At 39.9% G+C, this 17,782-nt stretch overlaps 1 protein-coding gene across 2 annotated transcripts in view; it reads left to right on the top strand.

Moving 5' to 3' along the window:
- The first annotated feature begins 12,800 nt into the window (after nucleotides 1–12,800).
- The window catches only part of LOC111142123 (TBC1 domain family member 15), a 65,607-nt gene continuing 60,625 nt past the window's right edge, over nucleotides 12,801–17,782 (top strand). Inside the window, exon 1 of one of the 2 annotated variants that reach the window (XM_022495098.1) lies at nucleotides 12,801–12,996. In XM_022495098.1, coding sequence (XP_022350806.1) covers nucleotides 12,967–12,996 — 30 coding nt within the window. In that variant the 5' untranslated portion in view covers nucleotides 12,801–12,966. The remainder of the gene's footprint in view (nucleotides 12,997–17,782) is intronic. The other variant, XM_022495097.1, reaches the window with a different exon arrangement.

The raw sequence follows: 17,782 nt of genomic DNA, 5'->3' as shown, positions 1-17,782 counted from the left end.
CAGAAGGAAGGAAATAATAAGAGCAGAATTCAATGAGAGAGAAAGCTGAAATATAATGAAGAGAAAAAATAAGTTCAGAAATTGGTTCTATGAAAATCTTAAAATACAAAACCTTTGGAAAAATTTTCAAGGAAGAGGAAAGCACATCTAAGCAATGTCATGAATGAGAAAGAAAACATAACTATAGTTACGTTAGAAATGTACAAGATAGGGGCGCCTGGGTGGCTCAGTGGGTTAAGCCGCTGCCTTCGGCTCAGGTCATGATCCCAGGTCCTGGGTTCGAGCCCCACATCGGGCTTTCTGCTCAGCAGGGAGCCTGCTTCCTCCTCTCTCTCTGCCTGCCTCTCTGCTTACTTGTGATTTCTCTCTGTCAAATAAATAAATAAAATCTTAAAAAAAAAGAAATGTACAAGATAACAAGAAAATATTATCAATAATTTTATGCCCATAAAGTTGAAATGCACTAAAAATTGAGAGTATGTGTGACAATATGACTTAAGTAAGACTGTAGACCACTTGGTCAACTTGACTTAGCTGGTTGTTCACGGAAATTTTGCCTGGAATGGATGTTACTATAAACAGTAATTAGTTTCACTTCTTTAGAAAATTCCCACAGATCAATTTATCTGAGATAGTAGACTATTCACTTCCACAATTAGCTTGCAGGCATCCACAACAATTTATACTTGCAGCAAGTGACAACAAAAGTCACTTCAGGATCCTCTCTCTCTGTCACCAAATTTTAAATAATTATACCACATATTTGCCTGATCCCAATCATTTCCTTGCCTTGAAAGACCCATCTTAAACCAGTTGAACTCAGAACCCAAAACTCAGTAAGTATTCCATTTCTGATTTCTCCTTTCTGATACATTGCTAAGATCTGCCAAGTTGTGTTCTCTCTCACTGAAATAACTTCTAATTAATGGCTTTGCTTTAATAGCAGATATAGTGATGTTTTGGGGAGTTCAAAAGGATTAATTCCTTCTTTTTAAAAAGTCTCTCTCTATGTATTAAAAAATTCTGGTGCTCTTCATTCTTTGCCAAAGCCACATCACAGGGTTAGCTCAGGTCCACTGGGTAAGGAAATATATTTCACCTTTTGATTTAAGGAAATATAAAGTCACCTTGAGAAGAGGTGGGCATATGGAAAGGATGGGTAATTGTGGCTGTTTTTGCAATCTACCACAATGATGGAGAAATCATTTACCTCCATTCCTGCATTTTACTAAAATCTCTAATTTAGAGATTAGTTGATTTGTCAACAGTTAAACAACAGCTAAGTGGTAGCACCTTTCTTGAGTCCATTCCTAGATATTCCTCTTCAGGGCTTCTCCCATGTGTTTTTGATTCCCATAGTTCTTAGCACAGTGTACTGACACAGTAAGTACTCCAAGTACTAACTCAGTACTGACACAGTAAGCACTCAGAAAACACGTGGGCTTCTCCCACGTGTTCTTGATTCGCATAGTTCTTAGCACAGTGTACTGACACAGTAAGCACTCAGAAAATGTAGAATTAGTGAGGGGCGCCTGGGTGGCTCAGTTGGTTAAGCTTCTGCCTTTGGCTCAGGTCATAATCCCGGAGTCCAGCATTGGGCTCCCTGCTCAGCAGGAAATCTGCTTCTCCTTCTCTCTCTCCCTCTCCTCTTCCTCTGCTCATACTCTCTCTCTTTTGCTCATTCTGTCTCTGAAATAAAAATAAAATCCTGGGGGGGGCATAGAATTAGTGAATATCTACATTTTTTAAAAGATTTATTTATTCTTCAGAGAGACAGAGAGAGATGAGAGCACAAGCAGGGGGAGGGTCAGACCAAGGGAGAGAGAGAAGCAGGTTCCCCACTGAGCAGAGAGCCCCATGTAGGACTTGAGCCTAGGACCTTGGGATCATGACCTGAGCCAAAGGCAGACGCTTAACTAACTGAGCCACTTAGGTATTCTGAATATTTACATTTTAAAGGAAGAGAACAAACTCAATTTAGAAATTCTTACTGATATCCCACCCTTCAAGTAAAACATTTATATTTATTTGTATAGAATAAATGGAGGGAAGGTTTGTGGCTTGAATTCCTTGGTTTTCCTCATAAAAGAATAGATAGAATTATCAGGCATATCTTCAAAATATTCTTTTTAAAAAAGATTTTATTTATTTGAGAAAGAGAGAACACTAGCAGGGAGAGGGGCAGGAGGAGTGGGGGAGAGGGAGAAGCAGACTCCCCTCTGAGCAGGGAGCCCAAAGCAGGCTCCATCCCAGGATGCTGGCTGGGGTCATGACCTGAGCCATAGGCAGATGCTTAACCAACTGAGCCACCCTGGTACCCTCTTTAAAATATTCTGATTATAAAATATATAGATATATATTCTGATTATTTGATGATTTTGAAAGTAATATAGAGCCAGTGTTATGGATAGGGGGTGCTTTCTCTGGGTTCTTCCCACCCTCCAACATTATAAGAATCTGGCAGGGTTTCCAGAGGGAAAATTCAGTGGGAAGATGGGAACACCCCCTACTCCCTGGCCCCAGGGCTATAGCCCCTGGAACTTCATATCTGCAGTTGGTCTATGCCTGGCCTCCGGCAATTCATACAGATTTCTAGTTTGGACTTCCTGCTCGTTTGTGTGGTGCTTGATGACTTTCCTAGTTAAGTTGCCAAAGCTTCTGACGCAAAAGAACACAAGTTCAGAACTTGCATGCCATAACATTTAAAGATTAAATCACTGATGGGTTGAGGAGATAAATTTCAGAAGATTAAACCACGTGCCCCATTGTATTGTGGGTAAGGATTCACCCAAGACTGTCTCCAGATACCATATTCTCTACCACTCTCTACTGCCAAAAGGGAATCCAATTTCAGTATAAGAACTTTCTGGCAAGAGGGAAGAAAACCAATATAAAATTTCAGACAATAAAACCTGCCCAAAGTAGAGAAAGGAATTCTTCATACAGTCCTAGCACTTTGGCATTTGGTATAGAATCTATACTGTAGATCCTTAGGGCTTTTTGTTTTTTCTCTTGTATTCTTTATGCCCTTAATAAATAAGGAAATCCAATAGTTCACTTAAAACATTCACTCTAAAATATTCTTAAATTTTAACAACAGGATTAGAAGATACAATTCTTGAGTCTATTCGCTAACTGAATTAGGTCCCATGTATACCATATGTCTTAATGTTTAATATTGACTCAAGGTTGGGGGCCTGAAGTAAGAGAAAGTATGCTTACTATGCATGCATATGCTGTTATGTAGGAAATGTTCACATATGATGCTTAAAAAGCTTTTACACATAAACATATCTCTCAAATTTTGGATGGAGTAGTTAGATGGCAACAACTGTTACTTTCAAGTGCTCAGTTTATGTAGATATTTGAATTTGCTAGTTTTATTTTCCATTAGCTTCATCAGAGTATGAAAGAGAAATGTTGTAGATTCATGCTAATATAATTTTAAATGATTGTTACATTGATAATCCCTTTTCTTCCCAAGTAGCTTATAAATTTCCCGTTTTCTTTCTTCATTTTATAAACAGTAAAAAAAAAAGCATTTAACATAAAGTTTCATGACATATTAAAGTAGAGAAAAATGTGACTGGATAAACAATGAAGCTGAGAAGGAAATATGTGATAGTGGGTAATATGTGCCTTGATAGAAGGAAACAAGAATACCTCCTCAGGCTTCAGCAATAACTACATTTCTCAATAGTTAGCTCTGTTAGGATTCAGAGATAAATGGAATGATACACAGTTTGGGAAGCTATTTGTTATTATTTGCCTGCAGATCTTTTATTTCCAAAGCACCATAGTGCCAGAGAAGAAATATGGTATATACAGGCTGTCACTGAGTCAATTGTCACAAACAATTGATGATTTTTCAGAAACTCTCTTCATATAGGCATGCCTCAGATTCAGAGTTTTTGTTGGTGTTTCAGTAGCAATTTGCTTTTCCAGCTCACTCCTGCAATTCTGTATAGACTCCTGACTATCACTGCTATCATGAAGAATTGTGGAGAAGACTTCCAGAGATTTGATGTCCAGGCTGATTCTTAAAAGGATGAGGAGTCATTTCCTGTTTGAAATGGGGAAAGCAAGGGCATGCCAGGCTAAAAGGGCTTCATAAGCAAAGGAAGAAATAGCATAGAAGTTCAGAGAACCATAAATGGTTTGGGGTCATGAATGGTAGAAAATAGGCTGAGGAGTTAAGTCAAGGAAGGGGCCTGGCTTTCACCTCATCAGATGTGGATGAAAAATTAGCAAATGATTTTAAGGGGCCAATGACATTGTTATTTGAAAAAGAAAAAGACATTATCATTGTGTTTCATGGTAAAGAAAGGATTATAAGAGAGCAATACTTTAGGCAGGGAGTACAAAAAAGTTGGTATAGTCATTATGGGTGAAATGATAGTGGCCTTAGATATAAGGATAACTAAAGCTATTACTTTTCTTTTTTATTTTTTTAAGATTTATTGATTTGACAGAGAGAGATCACAAGTGGGCAGAGAGGCAGGCAGAGAGAGAAGGCAAAGCAGGCTCCCTGCTGAGCAGAGAGCCTGATGAGGGGCTCAATCCCAGGACCCTGAGATTATGACCTGAGCTGAAGGCAGAGGCTTAAACCACTGAGCCAGCCAGGTGCCCCAAGCTATTACTTTTCAATTGCATTAAGGTTGAAGCAAACTTTTCAATTCCACCCCATTTTCCACCATTCTGCAATGGTGTTGCAGACATAGAGGCTGTTGACCCAATAAGCATCTTTCCCTTCTCTGTTAACTGCTCTCTGATATTAAGCAAATATACTTCAGGGCCCTAGTATATTCCCAGAGCCATACTAATCTATGAATGAGAATGAGATGCAATTCTGGCCAGTAAGATTTGAGAAAAAGAATCTTAAGGACTTTTCATTGGTCTTACCAAAGGAACCCACAAAAGCAAGTATCTCTCTTCTGGCCTCTGCATGTTTTTGTAGAAGGATGTGATTAAGGGGGCTGCTGTAGCCGTCCTGAGACCGAGTGAACAATTTTAAGACAAAAGACAACATTCTGCAAATGAACGAGCAGAAATATGGCAAGAAATTTGATCTCTGATAGCTATGTTGAAGTGGTGAATTAATCAGTCCTGAAACTACCCTATCTCTTGAATTTTTATGTAAGACAGATATCAACTAATTACAATTTCATTTGGATGTTCAGCTTCTTGCAGCCAAAGGCAGGCAAACTGACATGTACGTAAAAATATGTAACTGAATTAAGAAATACCCCAAATACAAACTTGGAAATTTGCAAAAGAAGTATGGGTACGTCCATATACCTTTCACCCACTTTTCCCTAAAGGTAATGTCTTAGACCAGGAAATTGATATTGGTACAATCCATAGAATCTACTCAGATTTCACATTTTATATGCACTTATTTATAACTGTACGTGCATGGTGTGTATAGTGTGCAACTTTATCATGTGTGGATTCATGTAGCCATCACTATGATCAAGATATAAAACTGTTTTATCACTATCAGCACCTCCACACTCACCCCTTTTCCTTCCTCTCCAATCCCAAACTCCTGGAACCACTAATCTCTTCTCTGTATCTACAATTTTGCTGTCTTGAGAATGTTATGTAAATGGACTCACACAGCATGTAACCATTTGACATTGTTTTCACTCAGCATCAGCATCTTGAGATCCATCCAAGTTGTTGCATATATCAATAGTTCATTCCTTTTTATTGCTATGTAGTATTCCATGGTATAGATGTACCACGGTGTTAAAGGACATTTGGTTTGTTTCCAGCTTTGGCTATTAAAAATAATGCTTCTATGAATATTAGTGTAAAGGTTTCTGTGTGTACATAAATTTTCATTTCTCTGGGTAAATGCTCAAGTGTACAATTAATTGCTGGGTCATATGGTGAGTACATGTTTAGTTTTTTTTTTTTTTAATTTTACCTTCTCTAATTTTGGTGTGTGTCCAGTTTCTTTTTTTTTTTTTAATTTTATTTATTTATTTGACACAGAGAGAGAGAGAGAGAGAGATCACAAGTAGGCAGAGAGGCAGGCAGAGAGAGGAGGAAGAGCAGAGAGCTGAGCAGAGAGCCCAATGCAGGGCTCGATCCCAGGACCCTGAGATCATGACCTGAGCCAAAGGCAGAGGCTTAACCCACTGAGCCACCCAGGTGCCCCCATGTTTAGTTTTAAGAAACTGCCAAACTGTTTTTCCCATAGTGGCTGTACAATTTTATATTCCTGCCAGCAATGTATTAATGATTCCATTTCTCTACATCCTTACAAGGATTTGGTGTTACCACTATTTTTATTTTAGCCACTCTAATAAGTATGTTTTGATATCTGATTGTAGATTTAATGTGCATTTTCCTAATGACTAATGAAGTTCAACATCTTTTTTTTTTTTAAAGAGATTTTATTTATTTATTTGACAGAGAGAGAACATGCATAAGCAGCAAAGGGAGAGGAAGCAGCAGACTCTCCACTGAGCAGGGAGCCCAATGTGGGGCTTGATCCCTGGACCCCAGGACCATGACTGGAGTTGAAGGCAGATGCTTAATCGACTCAGCCACCCAGGCCCCCTGATGTTGAACATCTTTTATGTGCTTATTTTGCCAACTTTATGTCCTCTTTAATGAAATATCTGTTTATGTCTGTGAAAGGCAAAATAATGGCCTAGCAAAGATACCACGCCATAATCCCCAGAACCTCAGAATATTTATCTCATACAGCTAAGATACTTCGCTGATGTGATTAGGGTACAGACCTCGAGATGAGGAGACTGTTGTGAATTACCCAAGTGGGACCAATCTAATCCCCTGAGTCTTTAAGTGGAAAAACTTTCAGGGAGAGATGTGACTAAGAAATAAAGATCAGAGGCAAAGATTGCAGAAAGATGGAATATTGCTAGCTTTGAGGAAAGTAGGTGACCTCTAGAAACTCAAATGTCAAGAAAATTGTTTTGTGCTGGTCTTAGCCTATCAATGATCAATGTCGTAGTTGGACTGACCCTGTGGTTCTTATTATGATTGCAAGATGCCCCTTAGCAATAACCATCAGGAAACTTTGAAAAAATAAAGGTTTATTACTTACAAGATCTAGATATTACATAGCACACCTGGGGCCACACAGCATGGATGAAAGGAGAGAGGGAGGAGAGAGTGCATGTCACATGCTAGCAAGAGAGAGCACATGAGTCCCAGGGGTTCACCCCTAGTATCAAGGATGAGAGCCAAGGGTTTTCCAGGCTCACTCTTTAGTAGTAAATTTAAAACAGAACGGTAGGAATTTAAAGTGCAGGAAGAGAAAAAAACAAGTGGCCCAAATTGTCAGTTATTAAATCAACCAAGATCTCTAAAACAAAGGAACATTAGTGTGGGGAGGTAACTGGCTCTTTACCTAGTACTGTGGCTGGCCATGTGTTTATTTGAAATAGCCATCACTGAAGAGGATGTCTCTTTGCAGTGGATGCCTCTGCAGTCAAAGCTTAAGTCAGGCACCTGCATTACAAAAAGAAGAAAGAGAAAAGGAAAAACAACCCAACTGTCAGGGTTTATGCCAAGAAATAGAATGTCCTTGAAAGCCTCTAGAAAGAAATACTGTCCTGCTGACACCCTGATCTTAGGCCAATAAGATCTGTGGTTGACATCTGATGTGTTTTTTTCCAGCAACTAAATTTTTGGTAATTTTTTAGAGCAGCAATGGAAAATTAATACACTTTCTTTTACCCATTTTCTAATTGGATTTTTTTTAAATGCTGAATTTTGAGAGTTCCTTATAAAGGTTAGGTACTAGTCTTTTGTTGGGTTTGTGGTTTGCAAATGTTTTACCCTAGTCTATAGCTTTTTTTCATTCTTTTCAATCTGAAGAGCAAAAGTTTTTAATTTTGATAAAGTCTAATCTTATCCACTATTCCTTTATGGATCAGGATTTTGATGTCAAGTCTCAGAATTCTGCTTAGCCCTACGTTCTGAGTATTTTCCTCTATTTTTCCAATTATTTAAAAATTGTGGTAAAATATACATAAAGTTTAACCATTTCAGCCACTTTTTAAGTATACAATTCAGTGGTATTTATTTATTTTTTAAGATTTTATTTATTTGACAGAGAGCACAAGCAGGGGGATAGTGGCAGGCAGAGCGAAAAGCAGGCTCCCTACTGAGCAGGGGGAGCCTATGTGGGACTTGATCCAGGACCCCTGGATCATGACCTGAGCCGAAGGCAGTCGCTTAACCAACTGAGCCACCCAGGCACCCTTCAGTGGTATTTATTGTAATTAAAATGTTTCCTTCTCTTCTTTGTACTGTTTGTATCAAATTAGTTTTTTTTGTTTGTTTGTTTTTGTTTTTTTTGTTGTTGTTGTTCATTTTGGTCTCTTGTCTTTCAACTTAAAGATTTTCTTCAAATGAGGACTGATCCATGGTTGTCTGTCCATATTTGAGGAACTAAAACCAAAAGCTGATTGGAAGTTGTAGGTATACAGGTGGGGTTTGTTGATTTTTGGTCTTCTCCGTAGGATGATATGGTTGGTTATTTCAATGGAGATCACCGACTATCAGTACCTATCAGTCTGATTTCTTCAGCTGCTCAATTTATCCAGAGGGAAATCCTACAGTCATCTGACCGTCAGTTCTCTTCATGGTACTATTTTGTATAGTTAAGCAGAAAAAGTTTTTAGTTTGACTGTTCTTTTAAAAAAATTTTTTTAAAAGATTTTATTTATTTATTTGAGAGAGAGTGAAAGCGAGAGAGATCACAGAGCTCTGGAGAGGGAGAAGCAGACTTGCTGCTGAGCAGAGAGCGGGATGTGAGGCTTGACCCCAGGACCCTGGGACCAAGCCACCCAGGATGAGTCAGCCATTAGTCTGACCTAAGAATTCAAAAAAGGTAGAGGTCAATGACGAGTGGCAAAGTTGGGAAGTCTTAACAGATGATGTGTGACATGGGATGAGCCCTGAAAGACAAATAGTTTGGTCAGAATCTGAGGTTAAGAGGGAATCAAACTGAATGGGTAATTCATGTTGTAGTTTACAAGGGGAGTAAACTTTCAGCTGATAGTGTGGCACAGCTGACTAAGACATGTATCAGTAATGAAGTCTAATTCAGCAATAAAGCAGCTTGTGACTTTGGCAAATCATTAATCTCTTAAGAGTTCTAATTTCTTCAAATGAAAACCATAGGGGAGACAAATGCTAAAGTTCTGCCCAGGTCTAGAGTTGTAAGTTCCTGGTTTAGGATTTATTAAGATTCTTTTACATCAGATGACTTTTTGAGTGATAAGTTATAATTAGTGAATGACTATATAGTTCATGCGAGTGAACTCAGGAACTATAGAATTACTCCCATGAAAACAGTAATTATTTTAAGTGATAGAGAGCCCCATAACTTTATTTACATTAAATTTATATCAAACTACACTGAAATCCTGACCTTGTCTCTCCCTTTGCATATAGAGAATATCACTATAAATGGAATATGGTTTCTTTCTTCTTGAATGTAAAGCATAATTATGCCATTTGTAGAGAATTGATTTAATTTGTTAAACAAACCTTTATTTAGTATCTGCTGTGGGTCAGGCATTTGTGCTAGGAGTGATGATTCATAGCAATTAAAAGTATAGTTCCTACCTTCCATTAGTTCACAGCCTAGCAGGGAAAGGACGGCAGGCCAGTAAGCCAGGTAGTTTACAGTGTGATACCACGGGAGTGCAAAGATGGATTCTCTGTAATTAATGTCTCCTTTGACCTGCCCAGAAACCACTCCTTCTTTCTAGAATGGTTCCTGAATTTTTCACTTGGAATTACCCCTCCTATCATTCTCTGTACTTTGACTGGGGCTGTAGGCATATGAGTCAAATCTGGCCAATTAGAACATCTATATATTTTGGGTCACAGTGATTAGTTTAGGGATGGTCCCATGACCAAAGCCAATCTGTTACAGTTACAAGGAATCTTGGGACATGGCATGGTATATTCAAGGAAGAAGAGATATTTGGCTATGGTGGGCAACTTGGGTCTGAGTGTGTATGGTTGGGAGATAAAGCTAAAATAGGCAAGAACAGTGTATGAAAGGCCTTGTATGTTATGCTGGGGAATTTGGACTTTTTCCTTGAAGAGATGGAAAGCCATTAAAGGATTTTAAACAGGGAGTTCACCTGATCAGATTTATGCTCTCAGAAGACAAATCTGGTGGGGTTATGAATTATTAGGGGGAAGATGAAGCAGAAAGGAAGGGAATGAATTAAGATGCCACAGTAGTTGTCCAAACCAGGGGTAACCAGAGACCTCAACTGTAGGAGTGATAGTGGGGATAGGAAGGAGAGAGACAGTGGGGATGTTTGCCATTTCTCCAGAAGACTCATGCCATGAATTACCCAGAACTGAGTAACATGATAGCAACACTTTGGGGAAACTGTACTCTGTCTGTATCTCTAATTCAGCAAATAGTAGTCAATTTCAGAGAACAAAAGCAAAATTTAAGACTGCTTCTCAAAGTTTAATGTGCACAAAAATCACCTGGAGATCTTGTTAAAGTGCAGCTTTTGATTCAGTAGTTCTGGGACTCGAGATTCTGCATTTTTTTTTCTCTTTTAAAAAATTATTTTTAAAAAATTTAAATTCAATTAATTAACATACAATGTATTATTCATTTCATGGGTACAGGTCTGTGATTCATTAGTCTTATAGAATACCCACTGCTCCTTACAACACATACCCTCCCCAGTGTGAGATTCTGCATTTATAACAAGCTTCCAGATGCTACTGGTCTGCAGACTACATTTTGAGGAGCAAAGATTTAGGATTTTTTTGGGGTGTGATGGCTCATTTAGGTAAAAAGGTACAGCAGACAACAGGTGTTGGCCCTATATTTTAGGAAAGAGAAGCTTGGGCTGGAGATATTTCAGTCATTAGTACATAGTAGGTAGTGATGTCAGAATATATAATGTCTAGGAATGTGCTTGGAAAAAAGTAAAAGAAACCCAAGAATAGCCCATGGGTAGTTAGTGCCAGCATTTAAGCGGCATCTGGAGGATGAGTCTTTAAAACATGGAACCGACAGATGAGACTAGGATGCCAAGTTTTCAGTGAGAAACCTTTAATTCCCAAACTTTATATTATATAAATAGTAGCTGCCATTTACTGAGCATTTTATTCCAGACAGTGTACTAAGGGCTTCAACTTTTCTCCAAACCACAGGGTGTAAGAAATGTCTGTTAAAAATCCCTCTAACCAGGGGCGCCTGGGTGGCTCAGTGGGTTAAAGCCTCTGCCTTTGGCTCAGGTCATGATCCCAGAGTCCTGGGATCCCGCAGGGAGCCTGCTTCCTCCTCTCTCTCTGCCTGCCTCTCTGCCTACTTGTGATCTGTCTGTCAAATAAATAAGTAAAATCTTAAAAAAAAAATTCCTCTAACCACACCCAATTACTTTGAGCTGGTAGAGTGTTTAATGTGGGTCACTATTAAGGAGCTACACACCACATTTAGGATTGTACGAAGGTTCTAGGGGGTCTTACTCAAACCAGTACTTTTGGGAAAGGTCTCAAGTCTTCACTCAATGCTGGTTACTATATGCTCACTTCTCCAGCTCATTTATCCTTTCAGGGTGACCTGCTTTGCTGATTCAGTGCCAAACTTGGACATGGAGTCTTGGCAGTGATTGGAATCTCTGATGCCTGGAGCGCAGCCTCCCTTATGGATACTACAAATCTATTCCCTTGGAAGTTCTTGCCACTTCCCTTACCCATTAGGTTCCTGATATTCGCAGAACTTTGAACCTTCCTTTTCTGTTACTCTCTTTGGTTGCCACTTAACCAACCTGAGAAGTCTCTAACCTCTCTCCACGAAGTACCTCAGTGGGTACTGAAGTTTTAACACAAAGGGGCCATTTATTCTGCCCTGGGGCAAGGAAAGTCCCAGAGCTATCAGGATGGTATCCAATCATCTGGCATACTGCTCCTCTCTACTCCCCCTCCCCCACGCATTCTTTTACAGCCTTGAGAACAAAACAGTACCTTGGTATCTCAATAACTTATCTTGACACACATGCACACACCCAGGAGATCTCTACAATCAGTCCATGGGTAATCTTCATTTTACATCCTTAAGCTTGGATGAATCTCAAGTCACGCAGCTATTAAGTAACTGTGTAGGAGCTGTGAGCTATGTGCTTTGGATTCTGGAGCAATGAGGGCGTGGTATTATCGCAGTTCCTATAGAAATACCTTACTCAAGGTCATGTGTGAGTTGCAGTGATCAGACTCAAATTCAGAAACTTCACATACAGAAGGGGAAAGTCTCCGTGTGGATGCTCAAATAGAGGGCTGGGATTCCTTTAACCTTCTCCATAGACTTTTTTTTTTTTTTTTAAGATTTTATTTATTTATTTGACAGAGATCACAAGTAGACAGAAAGGATAGGCGGGGGGCGGGGGCAGGCCCCCTGCTGAGCAGAGAGCCCGATGCGGGACTCGATCCCAGGAGCCTGGGATCATGACCTGAGCCGAAGGCAGCGGCCCAACCCACTGGGCCACCCAGGCGCCCAACCTTCTCCATAGACTTAAACCGATTTTCAGATGAGAAACAGAGGCTGAAGGTGTGACTTACTTAGAGCTACAAAGCCAGGACCATGTTTACTGGCTCCCAATATATGTTCTTCCCATCGTACCAAACAGAAATGGACCGTGAGCGGCTCAAAAATCTCGTCCCTAGGAAAACACAACGCAAAAACACTTTAATTCAGCTTCCCTCCACGGGAAAATTTGGCGCATGCGCGGTATGTACCAGAGCCTCGGTAGCGCCCTGAGTTCCATTCCACTACGCATGCGTTAGGCTACTCCTGTCACCCGCCCCTTCGCTCTGCGCAGTTCCCGCCGCTCCCCGCCCCTTTTCCGCCCGGATATCAGCCTAGTTTTCGCGGATGTTGTTGTGAATCCAAGAGACACGTGAGGTGCTGCTACGTCATCACAGGCACGCGAAGGAAACATGGCGGCGGCGGGTGTTGTGAACGGGAAGGTAAGTAACGGCCCCGGCGAACGTACCTGCTTTTCTCTGGGACAGGGGTACTTTTGTTGCTTGGAGGCCGGTCGGGGAGGGACGTGAAGGCCATTCGGAATCACGAACACCTTGTGGCGGATGTAAGAGAAGAAGACTTGGTTGTGTCACCTGTTCTCTGGAGATTGCCGGCTCAGTCTGGGAATAAAAGACCGGCTCCTGCTCCCAAGACCAGCTAGGCCTCGGCGCTGTTCTGCTCTGCACTGCCCTGCAGTAGGGGGTCTTTATTTTTTATTGCTTTTTCTAAGAGACAGGTTGCCTAGTTCCTTTCCTTTTGTGGTTCACTTTTTCCTGAATTTGGTTCTTTAGATCTACTTTGACTCCAGCGTCTTTTTCTTTCCCCTTGAGGCGTTAATCTAACTTGCCTGTCTTTCTCTGCATCACTCTGGTGAAGGTATCTTTGCCCTCTTTGGAAGGAGCTGAAAACAGGTGCTGTGCAGCTGAGCACTTAGAAGAAAAGAGTGTTTTGGATTCATTTTACCAGCCTGCCTAGTTGGCTGGTGCTTGTGAGCAGCAGGGCATGTTTCCACTCAGGGAGCAGGAGATTTACACCATCCCACGCTTGTCTAAGAAGGCGTTAGTTAAGGTATTTATTTCTTAGAGGTTTTTATGATGTTCTCTTGGGGAGTGTCTGTGATGCTGTCATAACTTCCTCCTAGTTCGTTAGGAACTAGGATTACGTGTGGGGGAGATTTCGTTGTATATTGCCTATATACGTTCCGAGGGCACATCTTAATGCGTGTTACTTGGGACTATCATGACATGCCACAGGCAGCATTTCCTAGTGCGGGAGTGTTTCGTAAACAGTTGGGTCTGGTGATGATGACTCATGGAAAACTAATGACTACATATTTACTTGTCACTGGTAGCTTCCTCTGTGCCCCGAATTTTGGTCATTTTCTCTATGCTGCTCTCCTTAATGCACTTTGAATTATTTGACGATTGTGGTTTGGTGTATGGACCACTAGACTTGGCGGCAGAATAACACATATGGTCTTGGTTTTGCTGTTACTTTGAAGTGTGACCTTGGGAAACTGAGCAAGTATGACTTCTTTGTCCTTCATAAAATTTTTTCTCCAGAAGAGTGGTGGTGCCAGTTATTATTTTTTGTATTGGGGTTGTTAGGATTACATGAAATAATAAAAACATTAAGAAAGTTTTCATACTTCTACATATTGACTGTTTTAAATAATAGATTGGTCATAGTTTTTTGGATTATTCATGCTCTTTGATTGTCTTAGTTTTTAAGTCTTCATAATGGATGCTGATTTTCTGTTTGACTCATTACATATTTGAAAGCTACCCTGCTTGATTTTCTGCCTGGACCCATCCAATTTAGGTCTCTCTAAGGAGGGATCCTTTCCATTTGAGCTACGCTTCCCTCTTTCAGGTGTGGGCTGTTTTTGAGAGAATCCTTGAGATGATGAAGCCCAGTTGTGAAATGTAAGACTTTTTTCACTCTTTGCTTCCAGTCACTCTCTTTCATAATCTGACATTTAAAAAAATATATTTATTTATTTATTTATTTAAGAGAAAGGTAGCATGTGCAGGGGGAGGGGGAGGACGAGAGGGAGAGAGAGAGAGAGAATCTCAAACAGGCTCCCGGCTGTGCATAGAGCCCCACACAGGGCTTGATGCCATGACTCAGAGATCAGGACCTGAGTCAGCATCAAGATTTACACGTTTAGCTGAGTGAACCACCCAGGAGCCCCCATAATCTGACTTCTTAAAATTAGTCTTTTATTAGATAACTGTGCTTCATCATCTCATTTATTTCCACTCATTGTAAATTGACACCCGTTACCATCATACCACCTAAACTATTTTCCTATGCCAAAAGCTGCCCCTTTCCCAAATAATATTATCATGATCTGCAAAACTCATTTATTCTTCCCTCAGTAAGTTCAGATCTAGCTTAATGGTATCATCATTCAGTGGTTGTGTGTAAAACAAACTTGGAGATATCCATTTCAATAAAAATTTATCAACAACCAAGTCCTACCAGTTCACCTCAAAGAACTTTCTTAAATTTCTTCATACTTTTCTTTCTCTGTGTTTAGTACATTTAGGCTGTCATTAGTCTTGCATTCTTAGCTGATTTTTTTGATTTGTTGCAGTTTCTTTGCCCACAGTCCCCTCTCTCACTGCCACTGGAGGGTTTTTGTTTTTTTGGTGATGAACATATCTGATTGTCTCTTCTTTTAAAAAAACAAAATCTGGGGTGCCTGGGTAGCTTGGTCGATTAAGTATCAGATGCTTAATTTTGGCTCCGGTGGTGATCTCAGGATCATGTCATAGAGACCTGTGTTGGCTCTGCACTCAGCATGGAGTCTGCTTACGATTTTTTCTTGCCCCCTGCCCTTTCTCCACTTGTGCATGCTCGCTCTCTTCTCAAAATAAATAAAATTAAAGAAAAAAAACCTTTATTTTGTTACTGTCACCATTAGAATAATATTATAGGCTACTTAACATGGCATTAAAGGCCATGTTTCCTTTCTGGCTTTATCTTACTGTTCCCTCCTTTCCAGTTTTGTTTTTTTGGGAAAGGGGAATAGGGAAAAATATACAGATGTGAGAGAGTGAGTGTGTGTATGTGTATGCATGTGTATTTCTTTGTCTCCACACCCTTCCCACCCAAAGGTTCAGCTAAGACCTATCTAGCTTAGAAACCTAGAGCAGTGGATGTTAACCAAGGCTCACAAGAACCACATATGGTACTTTTAAAAAATGCAGATGTTGGTGTATAGAATCAGTGTTGAGATCTAGGACATAGAGTAATTTTTCTAACAATTGTGTTTTGCTTGCTTTGAACTTTGAGTGTAGGAAATAATCGAGGAGTTAATCTCTGTCATATGGAGAAGCAGTGTAAGGTAACAGTTAAAAGAGTTTGGATTTTGGATCCAAACCAGTTTCAAAATTAACGTCTCACTTACTGGTGACTTCAAATTACTTAATATTTCTGTGCTTCAGTCTCCTCATTTGTGATATGGGGATGATATAGTACCTACTTTATGAGATTGTGAAGAGAATAAGTAAATAGAACAAAGCCTGGCATGTGGTAGATGCTGTGTAGGTGTTACTTGTAATCTCAGTTTCTCTGCAAGTCACTGTTATATGGTTTTGGTATGGGTATAAACTTCATTTGAAGTCAGTTCTAGCTCTAATTCTCATTGTTACTTTAGGAATTGAAAAATACCTTGTTTTAGAAATCACGTAGTTTTGATGAATGAAAAATCATCACAGCTGGGCAGTGGTTAAGGAGATGGAACTTGATGGGTTCAAATTCTGACTCCACTGCTTTATGGCTGTATACTTTGGGCACATTTCTTTTTTTATTTTAATTTTTTTTATAAACGTATAATGTATTTTTATCCCCAGGGGTATAGGTCTGTGAATCGCCAGGTTTACACACTTCACAGCACTCACCATAGCGCATACCCTCCCCAGTGTCCATAACCCCACCCCCCTCTCCTGACGCCCCTCCCTCCAGCAACCCTCAGTTTGTTTTGGAGATTAAGAGTCACTTATAGTTTGTCTCCCTCCTGATCCCATCTTGTTTCATTTATTCTTCTCCTACCCCCCAACCCCCCATGTTACATCTCCACTTCCTCATATCAGGGAGATCATATGATAGTTGTCTTTCTCCGATTGACTTATTTCACTAAGCATGATACCCTCTAGTTCCATCCACGTCATCGCAAATGGCAAGATTTCATTTCTTTTGATGGCTGCGTAGTATTCCATTGTGTATAAATACCACATCTTCTTTAGCCATTCATCTGTTGATGGAAATCAAGGTTCTTTCCATAGTTTGGCTATTGTAGACATTGCTGCTATAAACATTCGGGTGCACGTGCCCCTTCAGATCACTACGTTCCTATCTTTAGGGTAAATACCTAGCAGTGCAATTGCTGGGTCATAGGGTAGTTCTATTTTCAACTTTTTGAGGAACCTCCATGCTGTTTTCCAGAGTGGTTGCACCAGCTTGCATTCCCACCAACAGTGTAGGAGGGTTCCTCTTTCTCCGCATCCTCGCCAGCATCTGTCATTTCCTGACTCGTTAATTTTAGCCATTCTGACTGGTGTGAGGTGATATCTCATTGTGGTTTTGATTTGTATTTCCCTGATGCCGAGTGATGTGGAGCACTTTTTCATGTGTCTGTTGGCCATCTGGATGTCTTCTTTGCAGAAATGTCTGTTCATGTCTTCTGCCCATTTCTTGATTGGATTATTTGTTCTTTGGGTGTTGAGTTTGCTAAGTTCTTTATAGATTTTGGACACTAGCCCTTTATCTGATATGTTGTTTGCAAATATCTTCTCCCATTCTGTCAGTTGTCTTTTGGTTTTGTTAACTGTTTTTGGGCACATTTCTTAACTTCCTTGTGCCCAGTTTTCTCATTTTAAATGAGGGATAATTATATTTCCATCATGGAATTGTAAAGAGGATTTATAAATGAGTTAACTGTAAATGTAAGTTGTAAATGTAAAGTTGTAAATGAGTTAATATTTGCAAAGCATTCAGAACAGTGCCTGGTGTCAACTAAGTGCCCAGTAAATGTTAGCTGCTGCTATTACTAAGGAAAATCTTTCAGACTTCTTAAACATTACAAGATTATTGGTTAATTTAATTTTTGCTGCCATTTTCCACAGATTTAAGCTGCTCACATATATAAAAGCAGTATAGTTATGTAAAATAAATTAGAAAAAAGGTAAAAGGAAAGTAGGGATAAGAAAGGTAAATGGTACT

The sequence above is a fragment of the Enhydra lutris genome, unplaced genomic scaffold, assembly GCF_002288905.1.
Source record: "Enhydra lutris kenyoni isolate GAN:26980312 unplaced genomic scaffold, ASM228890v2 scaffoldscaffold7, whole genome shotgun sequence".
Classification (NCBI taxonomy): domain Eukaryota; kingdom Metazoa; phylum Chordata; class Mammalia; order Carnivora; family Mustelidae; genus Enhydra; species Enhydra lutris.
This window is presented reverse-complemented; position numbering and strand designations above follow the sequence as displayed.